Source organism: Mirounga leonina, unplaced genomic scaffold (genome assembly GCF_011800145.1).
Source record: "Mirounga leonina isolate KUSES-001 unplaced genomic scaffold, KU_Mleo_1.0 Mir_166, whole genome shotgun sequence".
Lineage (NCBI taxonomy): Eukaryota > Metazoa > Chordata > Mammalia > Carnivora > Phocidae > Mirounga > Mirounga leonina.
Genome location: NW_023270418.1, coordinates 37,488,157 through 37,510,012, shown reverse-complemented (window position 1 = coordinate 37,510,012; position 21,856 = coordinate 37,488,157). Strand labels below are relative to the sequence as shown.

The window sequence follows — 21,856 nt, the reverse complement described above, 5'->3', positions numbered from 1 at the left end:
GTGCAGGGGAGCATGGGGAGGAGATCCGCAAACAGACGTGCAGGGGAGCGTGGGGTGGAGATCCAAGAACAGACGTGCGGGAGAGCGTGGGGAGGAAGATCCACAAACAGACGTGCAGGGGAGCGTGGGGTGGGTGGGGGTCATGTTTGGAGTGCGGTCAGGCGGCAGGGCTAGGGCTTGGCGCCTGTGTGGGTGGGGCTGGCTCGCTCTGGGGACCGTAGTCACGGGGCATGGTTCTCATCACTGCCGGGTGCGTTCTTTTTTTTTTTTTTTTTTAAAGATTTTATGTATTTGACAGAGAGAGACACAGCGAGAGCAGGAACACAAGCAGGGGGAGTGGGAGAGGGAGAAGCAGACTCCCCGCTGAGCAGGGAGCCCGATGCGGGGCTCGATCCCAGGACCCTGGGATCATGACCTGAGCCAAAGGCAGACGCTTAACCGACTGAGCCACCCAGGCGCCCCCCGCCGGGTGCGTTCTGAGCAGAGAGGGAAGGGGCGTGTTCAGGCTTTTAAGGTCTTGAACGTTAGCCAGCTCCATGTTGGCTTACCCCTTTGGAGATGATGAGTTCCTCGGTCAGCTTTAGTTGAGCGAGGAGTAAGACCGACTGACCTGAGTTTCCGGGTCAGTGCTCTGTGCGTCCGTCTGGGCAGTGTGGCATGTCCGAGGATGTGCCCTGGGGTTGTGCTAGCTGCCTGGCATCCACACCTGGATGTGCTGGGTGCCCTGCTCACAGGGGGCCTTTCTGTCCGCAGGGAAGGCAGGTCCTAGGCAGGATGGCAGACTTGCTTATAGTGTGGCTGAGAATTGGTGGAGGCAGAGCTCCGGACCCTGGCAGGGGCTGGGTGCAGCTTGGGAGGTATTGTCATGGGGTGCAGGGGGACGGGTTAGCATGGTGGGAGCAGGGCGTGTGTGGCAGGGGCAGTGAAGATGCTGGCCCGTGTCGTGGTGGTGGGGGAGGCCCTGAGTGCTCAGCTTTGGGGCAGGCTCTGTGCTCAAAGGTTTTTAAGCCAAGGGCAGTGACACTGAGTTTTGGAATGACACTCTGGGATCTCTATGGAGAGTCGCTGTGGATGCTGGAGGGTGGGCAGAGCAGATGGGTGGTGGTCCAGGCTACAGCAGGGGCTCTGGGGGCACAGTCAGGAGGGTGAAGGAGTGGGAAGGTGGGCTGTGAGGGTGGGCAGCTGCGTAAAGAACAGGGTCTAGTGTCGACAGCTGATGCTGTTCAGGGGGCTCAGTGCCCCAAGAAGGTGACGAGGGGAGGGAGCGAGGGTCTGCTTTTGGACAGCCCAGTGCTGTTGCCCCTGGGCAGTGCGTGTGGTCCACAGAGCCCTCTGGAATGCATGGGGGTAAATGAGTGGGTAGGGTCTCCCATGAAGAGTAGAGGGGAGAGTGTTGAGAAAGACTGGCCAGATCAGGAGGAGACCCAGGGAGCCCTGCCGCTCTGAGGATGGGGCTGCTGGGAGGAGGACCCATGCCAGGGCTGCCTGGGCCGCAGTCGGATGGCAGTGCAGGACGAGGCTTGCTGTGCCCCCCTGCAGCCGTGACCCGGCCCTCCGGTGTGTCTTCCTAGACTGTGTCCCTCCGAGTCTATTCCTGGAGGGAGGTCTGGCTTTCCTCAGTGAAGTCTGCAAATCTTCAACTTTCTGGGCTCCATTGAGAATTGGGTGGAAGCTTCTTGCACACCCAAGCTTTGGCACGTGCGTAGATCCTTCCGAAGCCCTGGAATTGATGCGGGGCAGCACATGGTGCTGCTGCTGGTGCCGTGGGGCCCGGAGCACCTGCGCTGAGCATCCACCCCTGCAGGTGCTGAAGGTCGCCATCTTGGCGGAGAAGTATGCTGTGGACTACACGTGGTACGTGGACACCATCCTGAACCTGATCCGGATTGCCGGTGACTATGTGAGCGAAGAGGTGTGGTACCGTGTCATTCAGATTGTCATCAACCGGGACGACGTGCAGGGCTATGCTGCCAAGACGGTGTTCGAGGTATGGTCCAGATGCCCCCCTCTGGATAAAGCGTGGGGCTCTGATGGGTGTTCCTGGTCTCCCTTGTGTCCCCCACCTGCTGGTCTGGGAGGTTCCAGCTCACGCTGTGGAGCCTAATCTCCAGTATGTGCAGGGTCTCCGTAGTGCGGTTCTCGGGCTCCGTTGGCGAGGGTCATGTGCGCCCAGGAGGTTGCTGATGTGCACCTGCCCCCACCTGGAGCCCGAGTAGAGCACAGCTCTCGTTCCAGGGCTGGGATTGGCCACATCCCTGCCTCTGGGGCTCCCCTGCAACTGACATACCTGCAGAAGTGGCGGGAAGGGCAGGGAGGGGTGGGTTCGAAAGCCAGGACGGTCTCTCGGAAGCTGCTGGAAGCTCACAGGAGAGCTTCCTGAGTTGTGCTTAGTTTTGGTGAATCACCACGATGTAGCGACTTTACCCTGACGGCAGATGTGTCTTAGCTCTTCGACCTGTGCTGGGGGCCCTGTGCATCGGGCTCATGGTGCTCACTGTCTTACAGGCTCTTCAGGCCCCGGCGTGCCATGAGAACCTGGTCAAAGTGGGTGGCTACATCCTGGGGGAGTTTGGAAACTTGATAGCCGGGGACCCGAGATCCAGGTGAGAGAGCCCATGGGAGTCGGGTGAGCGCTGCACCATGGTGCTGGCTCTGGGTCTCCCCCTTCTCAGCTGTCGGGGGAGGGTAGGGTGGCAGGTGTCCTCACGGCTCGTTGGGACGGCCACAGCAAGAGCACTTCCACTCTGGGTCACTGTTTTTATTTTCCTTCAAGCTGTACAAGAACAGGGGTTCTAGCTGACTGGAGGGGAGGTTTGTGCTCAGTCGGAGATGGAGGTGCGTGCCTGACGGCACACTCTTCTGCTTTACAGGAGTGGTTGTGGCTTAGTGTGGGTCCTTTTCCCAGAGCCGCCCCTTGCTCACTGAGCCGGTGAGAGGCATAGGTGGCTGGTGGCGCGCACAGGGCGTTGGGGACGAGGGGTGACGTGCCCCCACCCTGTCTGCGCCCTGTCTGCGCCCTGTCTGCGCCCTGTGGCCCCCCGATCCAGTGCCCTGTCTGTGCCCTGCGGCTCCCTGATCCAGTGCCCTGTCTGTGCCCTGCAGCCCCCTGATCCAGTTCAACCTGTTGCACTCCAAGTTCCATCTGTGCAGCGTCCCCACCAGGGCGCTGCTCTTGTCCACCTACATCAAGTTTGTGAACCTCTTTCCGGAGGTGAAGACCACCATTCAGGACGTGCTGCGCAGTGACAGCCAGCTGAAGAATGCGGACGTGGAGCTGCAGCAGCGGGCTGTGGAGTACCTGAGGCTCAGCACAGTGGCCAGCACTGACATCCTGGTAGGCCCTGGCGGCTCTGTCCCCCTGCCGCGCTGTCACATGTCTTGGGGTTGGAAGCCACGGGGCTTTGAGCTGTGGTGACCCGGGGCCTCTTTCTCCAGGCAACTGTCCTGGAGGAGATGCCGCCATTTCCAGAGCGTGAGTCTTCCATCCTGGCCAAGCTCAAGAAGAAGAAGGGCCCAAATACAGTGACAGACCTGGAGGAGGCCAAGCGAGAGAGGAGCGCCGATGTCAACGGGGGCCCTGAGCCTGCCCCGGCCAGCGCCGCGGTGGGTCCCTTCCCGATGGCAGTGTGCTGGCAGAAGCTCCTGGCTTGCCTGGTCTCTGAGATTCGGGGCCAGCAGAGCATTTGCCTGTTCGGGAGAGTTCTGTGTTAAGTATGACCGTGTGTGCCAGGAACGTAGCAGTGGGACCAAGTCCAGGTCTTCACCTTTCTTTTGCCTATGACCTCCAGAAGCTGTTTTCAGACGCCTGGGCCCTGTCTTCTAGAACGTCCTTCAGGTTGCTGTCTCGGGTCCAGAGTCCGCTCCCAGTTCCTCTCTGTCCTGTGGTTCAGACGACACGGTCACTCACTTCATTTGCGGGACTGCCTTGTGTAGGAGGCCTGTCCAGCTATTCCTTGTTGGTTTAGAGCAGACCGACGTACCTCATGCTGTTCTTAGAGGTTTTCGGTAGTGACTTGGTTCAGAATCAACTTCCCTTTTTTGTGTGACGTGGTGAGAACATTCACATATAAACAAAAACATGTCCTTTGATGTTTATCAGGTGGGAGATGTTGTTCTGAGAGTTGTATTTGTTTCTTGTCTCTTCCTGACTGGAGTAGGACTTTCGTGAGAGCATGCACACCAGCCCTGCCACGTAGCTGCCACCTGGGCGCTGGGACTGGCTCCCCAGAAGTGTGGGCTTTCAGCTTGTCCATTATGGGAGGGATCCTGGAGAGCTTTCTTTCTTCGCTGGGGTCTTGATCCAGTGACATGAATAATACCTACTAGCAATACCAGCTGGCCTTTGTGAGGAGGAGTGTCAGAGCAGATGTGTGCCCCTATGCAGAGACCAGGGCCTTTGCTTGTCAAGAGTGTGCTTATGTCTGAGCCCTGGTGCTCCTCGGCGGGATCTGCTTGTGTGTCCCCACTGACCGTGTGTCTGGCCCCTGAACCGAGGATGCCGGGCCTACCACGAGCCCTATATTCAGGCCTCCCCAGGCCCCTGACTAGGGGTCCCCACTGCGACAGGTGTCACCTGAGTCCTGATTTGGAGGTGCCTTCTTTAGTCTGGACCTTCTGGCATGTTTCCTTTTGATGCCTGCTCCGTGGTTTTTGGCAGCTAAATTTCATGAATTGATTTTGCAGTGAATGATAAATACATGCTTTTTCTCCAGGTGGTCATCATCCCTTTGTCCCTGAGTAATTTAGCAGGGCTGGCTTTTCAAGCTCCGTGCCTCTGAACCCATCCCCTGGGCACAGAGTGGACTTGAGTCTTGAAGGCAGTGACTGGCTTGCCCCACCCCAGGAGCGCGGACACTTGTTGGTGAGGAGGTCCCGAAGGTCATCTTAGTGCCAGGGTTTTGTTGATTGGATTTGTGAAGTGGCCTGATTCCAGGAGGTAGTGGGCCTGCAGGCTTGTGCGTGAACTGGTTTTTGTGCTACACCAGGTTCTTCCCATGGTGCTGGGGGTGGTGGCTCGTCTGCCTGTGGCATCGTCTGGACTCGGACTCGCGTGACGCAGCGGGGGGCTGTCTTCCAGGAGAAACTGGGATGGCCTGTCTGTGCCTCGGGGGGCAGCCCCTGCCGAGTACCCTGACGTGAGCAGCGGAAATGGGCATTAATATCTTTGCTGATGGTTGTCATTGGTCTCTTCTTATTTGGTTCTTGATTTTTCTTGAGAAATGTATGTGTACCAGGCCTTGGGCCACGTGTGGTTTGCCCAGCCACATCCAGGCTGTGGCCCTTGGGACTCCGTTGGCCCCTTTCTGACGCCGGTTGTGAGCAGTGAGCCCCACTTTGAGAAGGCAGGTGTGATAAGATTTAACAAGTTGTTGATAAGGCATGTTCTCAGGGGTGGGGAGGAGGGAGGCTCTCTTCCAGGTTAACTCGGCAAATGTTTTAACTTTAGGCTATGAGTTTTTTCTTGACTGTAAGTGCCTGGCGAGGAGATGTTTGTGGTTGTGAGCAGATGGCCCTTCTGAGCTGAGAACTGGCAGTGCTGCGGATATAGCATCATGATCACTTGAGTGGTGATCTGCTCTCAGTGCTCAGACGGCCGGGGGTCTGATCAGAGACCCCTCCAAAGGGGGCGGGAGAAGCAGGGCAGAAAAGGGGGGAGGGGCCCCTCTGGGTTGAAAGTCTCCTCTAGTCTTCCTTCCCACCTCAGAGGGGAGGCCCTGCCTCAGAATGGCATTGAGATATCTGGATTTTACGTGGAAAACAGCAGTGTGTTTTTTTTTTTTTTTTAAAGATTTTATTTATTTATTTGAGAGAGAGAGAATGAGAGAGCATGAGAGGGGGGAGGGTCAGAGGGAGAAGCAGACTCCCTGCCGAGCAGGGAGCCCGATGCGGGACTCGATCCCGGGACTCCAGGATCATGACCTGAGCCGAAGGCAGTCGCCTAACCAACGGAGCCACCCAGGCGCCCCAAAAAACAGCAGTGTGTTTTACTGTGGTGTGCTATCGGTCAGAATGTCTTACTCAGGGTCACAGACGATGCTGGAAGAATGTTTTCTTTGTAACAGGCTGCTCTCCTTGGGTCCACCTTCCGTGGGCCTGGGGCCTCGGCCCCTGTGCCTCCTGGCTGCTTGTCTGTGCATGGTGCACGTGCATGGCAAGCATCTCTTGTGGCGCCAGGGCCATCTTTGGTGGGTGTTTGGAGACATCCCAGTGCTCCTGGGGCTTTTAGGCTAGTAGCGGAGTTTGGAGCCAACATGCACTCTGTAGGCGTGCGGGACTCTTCTTGCTGTTCTCCTTCCTGCTGTTGTTGCCGTCAAGGTGAGGAGAAGGAACGTGTCTGATGGGTGTTGGGCAGACTCCCCAGGGATGGTCTCCTTGAGTCCTGAAAGGAAGAGGAGTCAGCAGAGAGGCAGTGGGTCTGGGGACCTGCCCCGCGGATCTGGGGAGTGAGCAGTTGTCCAGGTGGGTCCTCCCAACAGAACAGCCTTGCTTCTGTCTGTTGTAATTTTGGGGGTGCATATTTGACTTAATTGGACAAAAGGTTTTCTTTAAAAAAATTTTTTTTGAGAGAGAGCGAGAGCATGTGCCTTCACGTGCTTGGTGGGGGGTGGGGTAGGGCAGAGGGAGAGAGAGAATCTCAATCAGGCTCCTCATCCAGCACAGAGCCTGACGTGGGGCTCGATCTCACAACCCTGAGGTCATGACCTGAGCCAAATTGAAGAGTCAGACACTTAACCGACCGAGCCACCCAGGCGCCCCTGGACAAAAGATTTTCTTTAAGAAATAAAGGGGGCGCCTGGGTGGCTCGGTCGGTTAAGTGTCTGCCTTCAGCTCAGGTCATGATGTCAGGGTCCTGGGATCGAGCCCTGTGTCGGTTGGGCTCCCTGCTCGGTGGGGAATCTGCTTCTCCCTGTCCCACTGCCCTGCCTTGTGCTCTCTCTCTCAAATAAATAAGCAAAATCTTAAAAAACAAACAAAAACTTTTGAATTGGGGCATCTGGGTGGCTCAGTCAGTTAAGCGTCTGACTTGGTTTTGGCTCAGGTCATGATCTCAGGGTCCTGGGATTGAGCTCCATGTCGGGCTCTGTCCTTGGCATGGAGTCTGCTTGGGACTCCTTCTCGCTGTTCCTCTCTGTCTTTCCGATAAAGAAATCTTCAAACAAACAAACATTTGAACCATTATTCAGGAGCCAGTGGTAAAGATCTTGCAATAGGTGGCAGGGGGCGACAATCCCCACTTAGGCCGTAGGTGTGTCAGCTACAGGAGACACCTTGCTTGCCTGATTCCGTGCTCAGATGGTCAGACTCCTGCAGTGACAGGGAAGCAGAGTTTCGAGGAGTTGTGCTCCCAGGAGCCCTGTCCCGTGCAGTGAGGGCCAGGAGCCACCTTGAGAGGTCACATCCACACCCTCGCTCATGTTGCAGGAATTTCTGGTATTCCTTCTCTTGACACCTCCTCTGTGGTCCCCATCCTTTCTCTGGGGGCCCTGCAGGGTTGGTCTCCATGCGCTGTATACCACCGCCCCCCCAGCCTTGAGGAAGGAGGGGCCGTCAGCAGAGCAGGGTTCTTGGCCCCGTCAGACCCACGCCCTCTTGCAGAGCACATGTTTTGTGATGCCTCCTTTATCTCAGAATGGAATTCCTATGGCAGTCAGAGGCCTTGCCAGCGGTATGACTGGCCAGTGCCCAGGGTGGATGCCCACGTGCTGGGGGAAGAAAGTACTTGGCCTCCTTCAGCTCACAGGGTAGTTGTGTTCCTGAAAAGATGAGTGTATGTTAAAACCCAGCAAAATATGAATGCAGCAATGTAAAATGGCATCAGGATGTAGTCTCAGATAATTCCAGACTGACTTGTACCTTCACGAATGTTCAGTGGGACACTCAAAGTCATTCAAGACCAGCCTCAAGGCCGAGCGTCTCATCTCTGCCCTTGTGGCGGCACCGCCCTAGGGGTAACCAGAGCCCGCTCGCCTCCCGAGGTGCAGGGCCAGAGTGTGCATGTCAGCTGGGTGTGTGCTTTGTGGGGGGGAGTGGTCCCCCCGTGGCTTTATTCTTTGTCTTTTGCCCTACTAGGATCAAAAAATCATTTAAAAAAAAGATGTCTATTGTATAGGTTTTTTATCTGTTTTTTCCCTCTGTGACTCAGTAAGGCTTACACATGGTTAAACCAAGAGTGCGCCCTGAGTTGCTTGCTGACTTCACCTCTCAGGCTCACTCCCACTTCGGAAGGTTGACCGTGGCGTGTGAGGTCTTAGTTCTTTTTGGCCTCCTTTGTGGCAAAAGTGTTTTCAGAAGTTTTTTTTCCCATTCAGATAATCTTCATGAAAAAAAGGTTAACTCTTTTTCCAGTCGTGTGAGATTGTGACTGATCCTCCAGCTGTGGGCTTCAGGCCTGACCCTGGGGTGCAGTCGCCCATCATGTGCTGGATGCTTGCTGGGCACAGCCTGGCAGGAGCCGTGGGAGGGGGGGTGGGGGGCAGGTGGCGCAGGTGCTGGTACTTGCTTGGCCTTGGTGTGCCTGAAGGTTCCCCGCTGACCCTCTCCTTCCCTGTTTTCCAGTCCACGCCTTCTCCATCAGCAGACCTCTTGGGTCTGGGGGCTGCACCCCCTGCCCCCGCGGGCCCCCCACCCTCCTCCGGCGGGCTCCTCGTGGATGTGTTCTCAGACTCACCCTCCGCGGTCGCACCACTGGCTCCCGGCTCCGAAGACAACTTTGCCAGGTAGTTGGTCTCTCGTGTCCTCAGGACAGGGACTCTCTCGGCATCATCCCCTCTCTGCATGTGCCTGGCAGGTGCCCAGCCTGCCCTTTCTGTTAAGACACATTCCTCAGTTGCACCCTCCTGCTTTATCCCAGTCTATCTGTCCCGAGGTGCGTGCCATCCTCCCCTCCGCCAGCCCCATCTTCCCTGCTTCCTGTGTCACCTCATCAGGACTGCCCCACCCCCGCTGTGCATGGAGCCCTGCTTCCCGTGAGCCTTCACGTGGCCCCTCTTCCCCGTCTCCAGGACGCGGACGTCACACTGCCCTTCCCAGCATGTTTTCTTTCCTGCTTTTTTTGCTGTACTGTTCCGTACCTTTTTTCTGTCTGCTCTCTGTCCCTCGTGTCTCTGCTGGTCTTAAATCCGGCCGGGAGGTGTGGGAGGGCTTGGCCTGGGTGTGGGGGCAGGCCGGCCAGACGGAGAGGAGCATCTTCACAGAGTGGCCCCTTGTCCTTGGGTGTTGTGACGACAGCAGCAGGATTCTTACGGTTTTGCAGTTTTCCTGTCTCTTGGTGTTCGTACTGTGTGTGAATTCTTGCTTCCTGTTGCTTGTTGAAGGTGATAAGGAGAGGTGGGTTTGGACGGGTGCGAGTTATGGTCTGTGGCTTCTAGAAGTGCTGAGTTGAAGATTGAAAAGCACCACACACTCAGTTGTGTTGTGGAAGAAGGTTGTGCATACCAGATGGGCTGCATTTTGCCTTCTGAGGCTTCGTGTGCAGCGTGAGCAGCTTGAACTGGGCAGAGAGCCTGTTGTGTTGAGATGGGGGTGCTGGACGAGGCGGGAGGGCAGCCTGGGGCCCGAGAGGAGCACAGCTCCGTGGAGTGGGCCCCGTGGTGGACGGCCTGGCCATCCGTGGACGAACCGTGCCTCCTGCTCTGTCTGCCACTGCTGCTTCCACGTGAGGGCGGCTGTGGCGGTGCTGCGGGCTGGGGGTCGTGTGCACACGTCGTCGGCAGCACCTGAACCTCCGTGGGGCGCCCGGGGGCACCTTCGTACCAAACGGGTGGGGCAGGGCTGCTGCTGGCTCTGAGCTTCTCCGGGCCGGCAGCACAGCTGGACTCGGAGATTCTGGGGTAGAGGGGCGCTGCCAGGGAGCGTCTGTCTCTCGCTGCCCCCCGATGTCATGGAGGGCTCCACGTGGCGGTGCCCTTCCTGCCCGCCCGCCCCACCGCCCACTCTGGACTGTGCCTCCTCCTCCCTGTGCAGATGGGGAGCCCCCAGAGTAGGGGGCCAGTGAGCGGGGCGGCTCGTGTTCCTCAGTGACTGTGCCGCACCTGCCCTGCCCCTCGCTCCTTCTTTTGGTCCCAGTTCACCGCATAATGGTGATTTGTGGTAGAGGAGGCCAGGACACTTAGCTCCTCAGAGAGGAGTACAAGCAAAACTGAATACACGTTATTTTATTTTCTTCCGATTCTGTGTAGTGTAGACACCATGTAGTGAGCCGCATCCTGGGCCCACGTGGGGTGCAGACACTAACCCTGCACTGAGGGCTGGGCATCGCCTGCAGCGGCCCGGCTGCCATGCTGGTGGTCACCCCCAGAGCTGTGGCCAGCGCCCGGCGTCAGGTCCGGCCTGAGAGCGTGTGTGGGCCCCGGCGTGTGCGTGTTTGAGTCGTGGATCAGCGCTTTCGTGGAGGGCAGAGCACCGTCCCGCCCTGTCCTGTGTGGTCACACCCCGGGTCTCTGGTGGGCACGTTTTACTGATGTTTCTACAGTACTTTTCTACTTTAACTTTACTTTGAGTCCGTTAGAGGTTTTTCTGGCCTTTTTGTTTGTTAGACTCTTTTTCGAAGTGAATCTTCATGTTTTCATGGGGTGGCTCTGAGGGACTCACACGCTGTCCCTTCCCCCAGGTTCGTCTGTAAAAATAATGGTGTGCTCTTTGAGAACCAGCTGCTTCAAATTGGGCTGAAGTCCGACTTCCGGCAGAATTTGGGTATGTGCTTCAGTTACTTAACGGAGCCTTCACTTAGAAACTCGGGGCAGGAAATATTTGCAAGTCGCGCATCTGGTAAGGGCTTAGTTTCCAGAACACACAGAGAACTCCTAATCTCAACAGTAAAACAACAACCTGATTCAAAGGTGGGCGGGGGACTGGAGCCGACGTCTGCCCAGGGAAGACCTACAACTGGCCAGCCAGCAGGGGAGATGCCCACGTCCTTGCTCGTCAGGGACACGCACATCAGAGCCACGGCGAGGGCCCGCCTGCGGCCCTGAAGACGGCTATTGTCCACCGACGGCAGAAACCCCGCGAGTGGGAGCGCGTGCAGGGTGGACCCTCCCGCACACTCGGCGGGAAAGGAAGCCGGTGCAGCAGCCGTGGAAAACGGCGTGGCGGTTCTCAAACAGCTGAAAATGGAGTGACCGTGTGTTCCAGCGATTCCTCTTCTAGGTACTGACCCAGAGAACCGAAAGCAGGGACGCGAGTGGATGCTTGCACACCCACGTTCACAGCCGCCGACACAGGGAAGCAGCCCAAGCGTCGTCGACGGACGAGCGGATAAACGTGGTCCATCCACACACCAAACCACATCACTCAGCCTGAACACGGAGGGACACGCTGACACCTGCCAGAGCGTGGGTGGACCTGGGGGACGTGATGCTGAGTGAGATAGGCCAGACACAGAGGGACAAGTACTGCAGGATTCCCCCCACATGAGGTCCTTAGAGTCTCCAGATTCACAGGGAACAGAGTGGACGGTGGGCGCCGGGGGAGGGGCGGGGGTCGGTGACTCAGGGGGACAGAGAGTGGACGGTGGGTGCTGGGGCCGGGGGAGGGATGGGGGTTGGTGACTAAGGGACAGAGAGTGAACGATAGGTGTGGGGGAGGGATGGGGTTGGTATCTCAGGGGGACAGAGTTTCCCTTTGGGATGGTGGAAACTTTTGGAGAAGGATGGTGGGGATGGCTGCACAACAGTGGGAATGTGCTTAGTGCCCCTGAGCTGTGGGCTTAGAGACGGTGAAGATGGTACATTTTATGTTCTGTGTATTTTACCGTGACTTTTATAGACTTTTAAGTCTCTGCCCAAAGAAAACCGTCCACTGGCTGTTGGGGTGCTGCTGGGGGCGCTGGTGGATGGACGACTGCCCACCTCCCTCTTGGGTGTCATCTCTGAGCCTTGTGAGGACCGAGTTTTTTGTGTGGCAACAAGTGCACGTGTGGACAGCCAGAGAGAAATAGCGCATCAGCCCTCCAGGGATGTTTTAGGGATGTTGTGAGGATTAACAGAAACCTTCTCCAGGGGACTCTGTACTGAGAGCGGGTGGTGCAGCATCCCTTGTCCTCTGGGCCGTGACTGTCCCCCCACATTCGGGGGTCAGTGGGGTGGTGGTGCAGTTTGTCCTCATCGGAGTATTTGAAATTCACTTTCCATTCTGAGTTCAGAGGGAATAAAAATGTTCAGAAAGATAAAGATTTCTGTTGTGATGTTAAGTGACGATATCGGGGCGTCCTTGCCTCCAGCGTCCAGCTCGTGAGCTGCTGGGGCATCACTGTGTGTGAGGAAGGTCTGGCCAGGCCTCCCTGGAGGTGGTGGCCAGGTCCTTGGTCCCAGGTCTCCGGCAGGGCGCCGTCCCAAGAAAGGCTGCGCCTTAGATGGAGAGCTGGAGCTCCCCCAGCAGGGGGAGCCGTGACCCCATGTCTGCCCGCGGCCAGAGTTCCGCCCCGGCCCCTCTCTGGAGTTCAGCTGATGACAGGGACTCTTGTATTTTTCACTGTTAACATTCCGGTTCAGGGTGTGTATGAAACAAATTGTGTTTTTCCTTCTAGGTCGGATGTTTATATTTTATGGAAATAAGACGTCCACGCAGTTCTTAAATTTCACTCCAACACTGATCTGTTCAGATGACCTTCAGACGAATATCCTTGGTCTCGTGTCTTCTGTGTCCCCAGCAGACAGGCATTTGGGGTTTAGAGGAGGGTTTTGAGGAAGTTGTTCTTTATCGTAAGGGCCAGATGCTCCAGGTGCTGCGGCGCCCTCGAGCTGCTGTCTCGCGTCTAGAGGGAGCTCCTGGTGGCGCGCGGGAGACTGGCACGCAGGCATCCGCTGCTGAGCCGTTTGGTTCCTCGGACTCCCTTTTGTTTTCCCTTGTTTTGTTCTGTCACGTGATGTGTAAGCCCCTCTGAGCTCTGGTCTCCTCTGGGAGTCTCCCTGAGCGAGCAGCTGCCGACAGAGCGAGCGCGGGCTCGGGCCGCACGGTGCTCGTCTCTAGCGGCTGTGTCCACACTGGAGCGTGGTCCCTAGTAAGTGCCAGGAACGTGGTTAGAACGTGACCAGCTGATGCCAGCTGTGGTATCCAGATCTCTTCCTCCCAAGGATGGGCCAACCAAACGAGGGAGGCTTGGGAACACCCCAGTGCGTCTGACCAGGATGCCGCCTCCCCTGAAGGAGGCGTGCAAAGCAGCAACCTGCTTGCCACAGGCCAGGCCTGTTTAATTTTAAGGTAAATGTTGAACATAGATTGTTAAAGGCAGGCGTTTCTAATCAGTCATTAAAAATAACACGTATATAGGATCAACTGTATTGGAGGTCTCTTCCAAGATCAGCAGCGTGAGCTCTGACTCACAGACCCCATTCTAGAACGTTCTGGGGCTTGCTCGGCTTGGGCACAGTTCCCCAGTGTTGACACGGCCTCCTTGACGCATGCACATCTGAGCTTGCAGACCAAGCCCGTGGACCCAACCGTGGACGGTGGTGCCCAGGTGCAACAGGTTGTGAACATAGAGTGTGCGTCTGACTTCACGGAGGCGCCAGTCCTCAACATCCAGTTCAGGTGAGGAGCTCTTAACCAGCCTGCTCTTGCCTGGGGCCTGGGGCTGCGGGGTCGTGCCCGCACACAGCCGGGTCCCTGCGAGGCCTTCGTCCTCGATGAGCCTCCGCTGCTTCCTTCGGAGGCTATTGTGAGGGCGGAAGGGGTGGTCCAGGTGAGTGGCGGCACCCACCGCGCGCGCTACAACGTCAGGTGCGTGGTGTTTGGGAAACGAGGGAGAGGCAGTGTGCGCAGGGTTGCGGGAGGCCACTGCGAGCCAGAGCTGTGTTGCTCAGGCCCTGTGCTCTCTAGCTGAGAGACGGGAACTAGGGGGCCCGCGCTGTGGGGCTGGGACCAGCTGGGTCCTGTGTGCCCCTGTGTGGGCCGTTGTGTGGATGGCACCCAGGCCCTCCCATCCGGGGGTGCATTGTTGCCCAGTGTCCTCCAAGCGTACATACTGCTTGGTCATTATCTTTTTTTTTTTTTTAAAGATTCCATTTATTTGAGAGAGAGAGAATGAGAGAGAGCGAGTACATGAGAGGGGGGAGGGTCAGAGGGAGAAGCAGACTCCCTGCAGAGCAGGGAGCCCGATGCGGGACTCGATCCCGGGACTCCAGGATCACGACCTGAGCTGAAGGCAGTCGCCCAACCAACTGAGCCACCCAGGCACCCGGTCATTATCTTTTTTAAGACTAATTTATTTTAGAGAGAGAGGGAGAGTGGGGGGAGGGGCAGAGAGAGAATCTCAAGCAGACTCCCCGATGAGCCAGAGCCTGACACGGGGTTCCATCCCGGACCCTGAGATCAGGACCTGAGTGAAATCAAGTCGGACTCTTAACCCACTGAGTCCCCCAGGTGCCCCGCGTTTTATTTTTTATTTGTTTATTATTTTTTTAAAGATTTTATTTATTTGACAGAGAGAGACACAGCGAGAGAGGGAACACAAGCAGGGGGAGTGGGAGAGGTAGAAGCAGGCTTCCCGCCGAGCAGGGAGCCCGATGCGGGGCTCGATCCCAGGACCCTGGGATCATGACCTGAGCCAAAGGCAGACGCTTAACCGACTGAGCCACCCAGGCGCCCCACCTTGATTATTTTTTTTTAAAGATTTTTTTTTTAAATTTATTTATCTGAGAGAGAGAATGGGAGACAGAGAGCATGAGAGGGGGAGGATCAGAGGGAGAAGCAGACCCCCGCTGAGCAGGGAGTCCGATGCGGGACTCGATCCCGGGACTCCAGGATCATGACCTGAGCTGAAGGCAGTTGTTTAACCAACTGAGCCACCCAGGTGCCCTGATTATTTATTTTTTTTTAAAATATGTTTTGTGTTGCTACTGGGTTCCTGGCTGTCCTTTTTCAGTGAGTGGGAGAGAGTGTATGTGAACAACTGGCTTCTGTAGGTTAAAGTTTTGGAAAAGGATGTTTTCAAACATTAAAAACACAGATAACTGAAGATCTTGTGCTTTGTAGAATAGGGAAATAGGCAAATATTTGTTGCATTCTGTAGGCAAACACTTGTTTTAGTCTCTTTTCATAGAAAAAAGAAAAATCCCATACAATTTAAACCAACTTAGAGTTGTAGGAAATGGGCTATGGGGAAAAATGAGGAGATGTAGAAGCCCGAGGTTGGTCTAACAGGCCTGGCAGTGCCTGGCTGGAGCTGCGCCCCCCAGACACACACACAGGCTGGTGCAGCGCCTGGCTCGTTGGTCCTCGTCTGCCACCCTTCCAGAACATTCTGTTCCCCACGCCCCTCCCACCCTCCGCAGCAGCAGGCATTCCCTGTGCCCCGTTGATTTGCAAACTAGGAATTTGGTTCTGTAGTTGAGATTCTGAATTTTTGGCTGCTCATGTGCTCTGCTCACTCTGTCTCTGTGTTGCTCGTAGGTATGGGGGAACCTTTCAGAATGTGTCTGTTAAGCTGCCTATCACACTCAACAAATTTTTCCAGCCCACAGAAATGGCTTCTCAGGATTTCTTTCAGCGTTGGAAGCAGCTGAGCAGGTGAGTGACGGGACGTGGAGTGGGGGCAGGGCCGGGTCCTCCCACGCTGACCTGGCTCAGTGTGGTGACTGTTGGTTTTACCTCCCAGTCCCCAACAGGAAGTGCAGAACATTTTCAAAGCAAAGCATCCAATGGACACAGAAATCACCAAAGCCAAGGTAAGGCCTGTTGATGGGTGTTCCCAGGGTTGGGACGCTGCCCGGGGCTCTGGAGGGAGGCAAGTTGTGTTGCTCTCCCTCCATCATCCCCGGTCTCACTGCCCTCTGCACCTGTCTCTCTGTGACACAGATCATTGGGTTTGGTTCTGCGCTCCTTGAAGACGTTGATCCTAATCCTGCAAATTTCGTGGGGGCTGGCATCATACACACCAAAACCACCCAGATTGGATGCCTACTGCGTTTGGAGCCAAATCTACAAGCCCAGGTCAGACTTCTTGAGGAGATAGCTGTATACGCCCGAGCTGTGTTCCGGTTGTGGTGTGATGTGGGTCCTAAGTGGAGTCGTCTGAGGAGTTCTGACGTGTCCCCTGTGTAACCTCCACCATTCTGCTGATACATAGAACATTTCTGTCACTCCAGAAAGCTCCCTGGGGTCCACTCTCCCTCCGGCTGTCTTGACCTCCTGTAGAGACCGCCACCACGGGGCTGCCGTCCGTCCGGCCCGGCCCTGCGCTCCAGCCCTCACCCTTGTGGTTGTGCGCGTGCACGATTGGCTTACCTAGTCCTGTGGACGCACCCCTGTGCCCGGCCCGTTGAGTGGAGCCACTGCTCACCTTCGTGCGGCCGTCTGTCTTCCCTTCACTTGGGAAGCGTCCGGGATGGAAGTGCAGGCTCCCGGGCTCTGCGCCCTGCTCGTGCTGCAGAGTGGCCCCCAGCTCTGTGCCCTGCCCGTGGTGCGCGAGTGTTCCAGCGACTCCACTCGCGGGCTGCCACTAGTTACTGTCAAATTTTCTGTATTTTAGCTGCTTGAGAGTGTGTTTGCGTAAGTCTTTGTAAAATGCTGGGGCTCGGTGCCTCCAGGGAAGCTCTGAGCAGGGGAGCTCGAGGGGCCGCCGGCTGAGGGCTCCTGAGCCTGCGTGCGGCCACTGACCTGCCGTGTTCTGTTGCAGATGTACCGACTCACGCTGCGCACAAGTAAAGAGACCGTCTCTCAGAGGTTGTGTGAATTGCTGTCAGAACAGTTTTGATCAACGAGGATGGAGGATCAGGCTCCTGTGTGTTGCATTTTTCTTCATCTCTGTCATTTGTCTTCACTGCCGTGCTGCAAATAAACAGCCCTGTCTACAGGCGTCTCTCAGCCTTGCTTCTCCAAACCAGATCCCTTTTGGGTCGGCATGGGGATACCAGTTTGTGTTTAAGAACAACAGGCTGAGCCTGCACTGCAGTCGGGTCAGAAGAAGGGAGTGTGGGCCCCGGGTCAGTGTTCACAGAGGTCAGGACAGTTCTGTGCATGATCTCCCAAGTAAAGGGAAACGACAAGTTTGATTGAAAAGGCAGATTTTTTTGAAATGGTACCAAAACGCTTCTGCTCTGTTGCTGATAGTTCATCTTTGCTTCTCTGAGAGAAGCAGGAGCAGCTTGTCTGTAGTGGGTGAGATCTTCACTAGGCCATTTGGCTCCTGTGGTGGATGACACCAGGTGCAGGAGATGTGTGACAAGGCCCTTGGGCTGGTGCGATGTGTGCGTGTGCGGCCTGGGTGCCATCTGCAGGGCCCTGGGTGCGGGAGCACCATGCACGTCGGCTTGCTGTAGCGTCCACTGGAGGAGTCTCGGGGGCACGGTTTGAAATCCAGAAGTTGGAAACATTTTTCATGACTACCAACAAGACCATGTGTATTGACTGGGTTGAATTCTGTATTCCTTTTCCCTGCACTGTGGTGTTAATGGCATATGGGTAGTGCTGAGCGTTGGAGTGTCTGAGGCCTTGGGTTTGTGGCACGGCGGTGGGCGGTTGCTGCTGGCCCTCGAGGCTGTGTGGCCAGCCTCACTCATCTTTGGGCTTCCAAGAAGTGCGCCGTAACCGTAGTCACCTTGGACTCGTTCCTGTTTTTGACCAGAGGGTTACGTGTGGGCGGCAAAGCAGATTCTGGAAGGGACGTGTGAGACCTTGTGTGGGTGGAGGAGGGGCTCTGTGTGTGGTCAGGGAGCCGAGAGCCATGCTGAGGGTGAGCTGGAGCCCAGCCTCCGTGTGCTAGTCTTGGCCTCGGCTCTCATGTGCCGTCACTGTGAGCTGCTTGCCTGGCCGCCCGTCTGCACCCTGAGGTGGCCGGGGCAGGAGCAGAGCTGAGCCAGGGCCTCTGTTCTGTTGGTGGGTGGCCCCAGGGGGAGCCAGGGTCTACTCTGGGTTCTCCTGGCTTATCAGGAGGAATTGGGTTCCTCAGAGGCATGCCATGGGGGAGCCCTGTGGAGTGGCCAGGGGCACAGGGAGCCCTTTGCTGCAGTGTGGGTCTCGGGGAGGTAACTGGAGGGAGTCACAGTCTGGGTGCTGGTGTTACTGCAGAGGCCAGCACGCAGGGTCCTGTACCTGTCACTCTGTGGCTGTGGGTTTGGGGGCTCACAAATGCCCCAGGTGTGTGGGAGACAACACAGGCAGAGCTCACGGGCCAGCCTCTGTGCGTTGAGCAATGCTGGTTTTTTTTTAATTTTTTTTATTTGAGAGAAAGAATGAGAGAGAGCATGAGAAGGGGGAAGGTCAGAGGGAGAAGCAGACTCCCCGCCGAGCAGGGAGCCCGATGCGGGACTCGATCGCGGGACTCGATCCCGGGACCCTGGGATCATGACCTGAGCCGAAGGCAGACGCTTAACGACTGAGCCACCCAGGCGCCCCCCAGCCTGCTGGGCTTGGCCAGGGCCTGCAGTCCCTGCCTGGCAGCCCCCTTTCCTTCAGGTGCCCTGGTAAGCCACGTGCGAGGGCTCTTTGAGGCTGTGCCTTATGGAAGGAGAGGGGCTGCCAGGCACAGCAAGCCAGCGTTGGGAGGAGTGGTGGGGGTAGTGTGGGAACGGTGCTTTGTCCTCACACCTGGGGGGCTGTGTCCCCTAGTCCCCACAGCGCTGTGGGCTGCATGCACAGCTGCTGAGCATCTGTAGCGTGAGCACCAGCTGCTGGCCCTGCGCTTCAGGGTCTGAGCAGGGTAGCACAAACTGCTTCTGGTAGGAGCTGAGTGGGTGGCAGCAGCTGCAGTGGGTGTCCACCTGATTCGTGTGGGTGTTGAAGCTGCAAAGAAGCCGGAGCCAGGAGTGTGGGTCAGGGCCACCGCCCAGGGGTGCTCCTGTGTCTCCTGGACCACTCCAGAGCGAAGGGTGGGTACTGAGTCCCAGGCCGGCCCTCAGGGGCGTGCCCCACCCCTCCAGGCCCTTGCTGACCTCCCCAGCTCTCAGGCAGTCAGCGGAGTGTCTGCCTTTGCCTTTGCAGACATGATGGAGGTGGGGTGCTGGCTAAGGCTACCTGACTGGGTAGGATGCTGCCTGGGGCCAGGAACCTGCTCTTGGATGGGGCAGGCTCCAAGCTCCGGGCCCAGCCCTGTTTAGAGGCTGCTTGGGACCAGCACTCACCTGGCCGAGGAGGGACAGAAGCCCTCGCAGCGGGTCACTGTCACGTTGGCAGTGCACCCTCGGTACGTGACCTCCTCCTCAAGCTCCTTCACGTCGCAGACCCCTGGGAGATGAGAGAGGTGTGGTTAGGTGCTAGCTCCGGGGCATGGTTGGAGGGCTGACACAGACCTGACCCTGGGGACAGGACACATAAAGTGGGGATGAATGCAGTTCAGCTGAGTAAGGAGGGGCAGGTTGCAAGCTGCACAATTGCTAATATGAGACAAGTATCCCTTCCTGTTCGTGGTGGGGTCTCCCCTGGGCTCCCACCCCTGCACTCGGGCCCCGGCCCCGGGTGGTCTCCCCTTGTCCCAGCCCTGCTGACCTCAGACCTCACAGCTCTGCATGGGAACAAAGGCTGATGGGCTCTCATTTTGGGTATTCCTCCTGAGAGCTGGATACCCTGGGAGTCCCCCCAGGTCAAGGGTATTCTGAGCCCTGGTGGGCCACTCTCAGGCCCCTCCCACCATGGGCATGGGCGTCTCTGGTCTGCTGGGACCAGAGCCTGCCAGAGGGATGGGGGAAGGTCTGCATATCCCTGGAGGAGACGGAAGGCACCCCAGGAGCTCCCTGCAGGGGTCTGTGCTCTTCAACGGGCAGGGTGTGGACCCAGCCATAGATGCTGGCCTGCTGGCAAGCTGCCTTGGGCACCCTGGCAACAGGCAGAGCGGCACTGGCCTTAGGACCTGCCCATGTGGAGCTTAAATGAAAAAGCTAAGATGTTCCTGGGCAGAGACCGCCCAGTCTGACCTTTCTGCCCTGCCTGCCCTATGTGTCTGCTGGAGGTGGGGGCTCCCATTGCCCTCAGCTGTCCTCCGACCCCATCTCCTGCTTCTGCTCCCTCACCCCTCACCCCTCATCCCCTCCTCATGGACAGCCTGCACCCAGTCCTTGTCTCACGGAGGAAATCCATTACTGTGGACAGGCCTGCCTGGGGGATGGCAGGGGACATGTGAGGGGAACCCACAGTACCCTGGGGGTACTGTGCAGCAAACACCTGGAAGGGCGGGGAGGGGTGTCTCTGGAGGATAGGGGGGGCCTTGGCTGCTAGTCCTGCCTGCCACCCGTGGTCTCCTGGGGTGAGGCATGTACCTATTGGCCTTTCACTTTTCTCTCTGTTTCCTTAGGGAGGGTGGGAATACTTGAGTCCCAGGACCCCTGCCGCTCCTAAACTCCTGTGAGCTCGTGAAGGGGCAGCCCTGGAGGGCTTCTGAGGGAGTTGCCTCCACAGGAGGCCGGGACCATAGCAGGGGATGTGAGGTGGGGGTAGGGCATGAGTGAGCCAGGTACAGGGCAGGCATGCAGGCCCAGATGAGGAAAAGGGGGCCTCCCAGGGGAGGCCAGGCACCCCTTTTGGCCAGACTGGAGTGTATTAGAGAGGTGTTTAGAGAGGAGTGGGGAGAGGGGCTGGAGGCAGCTCAAGGAAAGCTGAGAGAACTGTCCTAAGGACTTGGGGTACACACAGAAGAGGGAGGCATGACTCAGTCCCTTCCTGCTGCTGGGAATGTTGGCGTTCTCAGATGCCAGAAGGACATGGGGATGGTCGGAGGGATGGGTGTGACCTCAAGACTGAGCACAGCGTGCCGTGCTGCCTGCTGACCTCAGGAGAAGCGAAGGCTTTATGGGGGAGAGAGCAGGTCACACTGCATGACGACCAGTGAGCCCCCGTCAGCAGTGTGCATGTTGGGCTGGGAGGCCGGCAGAGTGGGGAACGCGCTGAGAGGCAACAGCACAGCGCAGAAGTCATCGGGCGGTGTGAGGACAATGAAAGGCAGGGACTCTGTGGGAGTAGGCCACGGGCTCTCCAGAAAGATGCACAGCTGAAGGATGCTGTGCACGAAGGCGGCAAGGTGGGCTAGAGATATATCCCTTACCTGGAGAGCTGGGCGAAGGTGTCACCAGAGAGGAGATGGATGGTGCCCCAGTAGACAAGGTCCCTGTGGCACGAAGGGATGAGCTTCCATGGACAGAGGTCGAGCTGGCCAGGATCACGGTGGTTGGCACTCCAGTGGTAATAGATTGTCCAGTGCTGAGGTTAGTGACTGGAGAAGTCAGGATGGCTGTCACACCCACAGTGGAGGAAAAGAGACTGGAAGTAGGGTTTCGGGTGGTGAGAGTCGTAGACTGTGAGGTGGTAGAGTGGGAAGAGAGAGTGTGGGACATCGGGGTGCTGGGTGTGGTCCTGGGCAAAGAAGGAAGAATGCTGGTGCTGGGCAGGGAGACAGGTGTCCCAGGAAGAGGAGGCCTGGTGGGCAAATTAGAGGGGGGAAAGTTTTGGGTGGGCAGAGAAGAGGCTGAGGACAAGGTGGAGGTGGAGGTGCCTGGGAAAGAAACAAAGGAAGAAATGGAGGCTGTACTTGATGTACTTGGGAAGCCAAGGGAGGTCAGGGTGTGAATGCCAGAACTTGAGCTCGTGACCTGTGGAGAAGGAGAGGAGGGGCCTGTGTGCCTGGCAGTGGAGAGGGAAGAAGGGGTTCCCAGGTGTGATGGGGTGATGAGTCGGTTGGTAGTGGGAGTCACGGAGGACGTGGTAGAGGGGGCAACGTGCATGGAGACGGTGGACTCGGGGCGCGATGGGTTGGGCAAGGCAGTGGTCGTGCGGAAGGAGGTCTCCGTGGGGGGACCTGTCGTGTGGGCCGTGCTGGAGACAGCTGGCGTGGACGTGGAGTGAGAGGTGAGCGGCGTGTGTCGCTCGTTGCTGGTTGCCGTGGCCGTGGCAGTGTGCATCTTGGAGGTCAGGGTCCCTGTAGCAGGTGGCT

General features: G+C 57.3%; 2 protein-coding genes across 3 annotated transcripts in view; one reads left to right on the top strand and one right to left on the bottom strand.

The window, feature by feature from the left end:
• AP2A2 (adaptor related protein complex 2 subunit alpha 2) overlaps positions 1-16,805 on the top strand; it is an 88,033-nt gene extending 71,228 nt beyond the window's left edge. For both annotated transcript variants that reach the window (XM_035013602.1, XM_035013601.1), the window contains exons 11-22: positions 1,805-1,987; positions 2,506-2,603; positions 3,103-3,334; positions 3,436-3,603; positions 8,557-8,717; positions 10,610-10,692; positions 12,527-12,616; positions 13,407-13,530; positions 15,391-15,507; positions 15,596-15,665; positions 15,796-15,930; positions 16,616-16,805. In XM_035013602.1, the coding sequence (XP_034869493.1) occupies positions 1,805-1,987; positions 2,506-2,603; positions 3,103-3,334; positions 3,436-3,603; positions 8,557-8,717; positions 10,610-10,692; positions 12,527-12,616; positions 13,407-13,530; positions 15,391-15,507; positions 15,596-15,665; positions 15,796-15,930; positions 16,616-16,693 (1,539 nt within the window). In that variant the 3' untranslated portion in view covers positions 16,694-16,805. The remainder of the gene's footprint in view (positions 1-1,804; positions 1,988-2,505; positions 2,604-3,102; positions 3,335-3,435; positions 3,604-8,556; positions 8,718-10,609; positions 10,693-12,526; positions 12,617-13,406; positions 13,531-15,390; positions 15,508-15,595; positions 15,666-15,795; positions 15,931-16,615) is intronic.
• A 1,512-nt stretch (positions 16,806-18,317) lies between these two features.
• MUC6 (mucin 6, oligomeric mucus/gel-forming) overlaps positions 18,318-21,856 on the bottom strand; it is a 17,394-nt gene continuing 13,855 nt past the window's right edge. The window contains 5 exon segments of the mRNA XM_035013770.1: positions 18,318-18,720; positions 19,059-19,161; positions 20,972-21,342; positions 21,455-21,462; positions 21,516-21,856. The exon segment at positions 21,516-21,856 is cut by the window's right edge and continues 9 nt beyond it. Coding sequence (XP_034869661.1) covers positions 18,543-18,720; positions 19,059-19,161; positions 20,972-21,342; positions 21,455-21,462; positions 21,516-21,856 — 1,001 coding nt within the window. The 3' untranslated portion in view covers positions 18,318-18,542.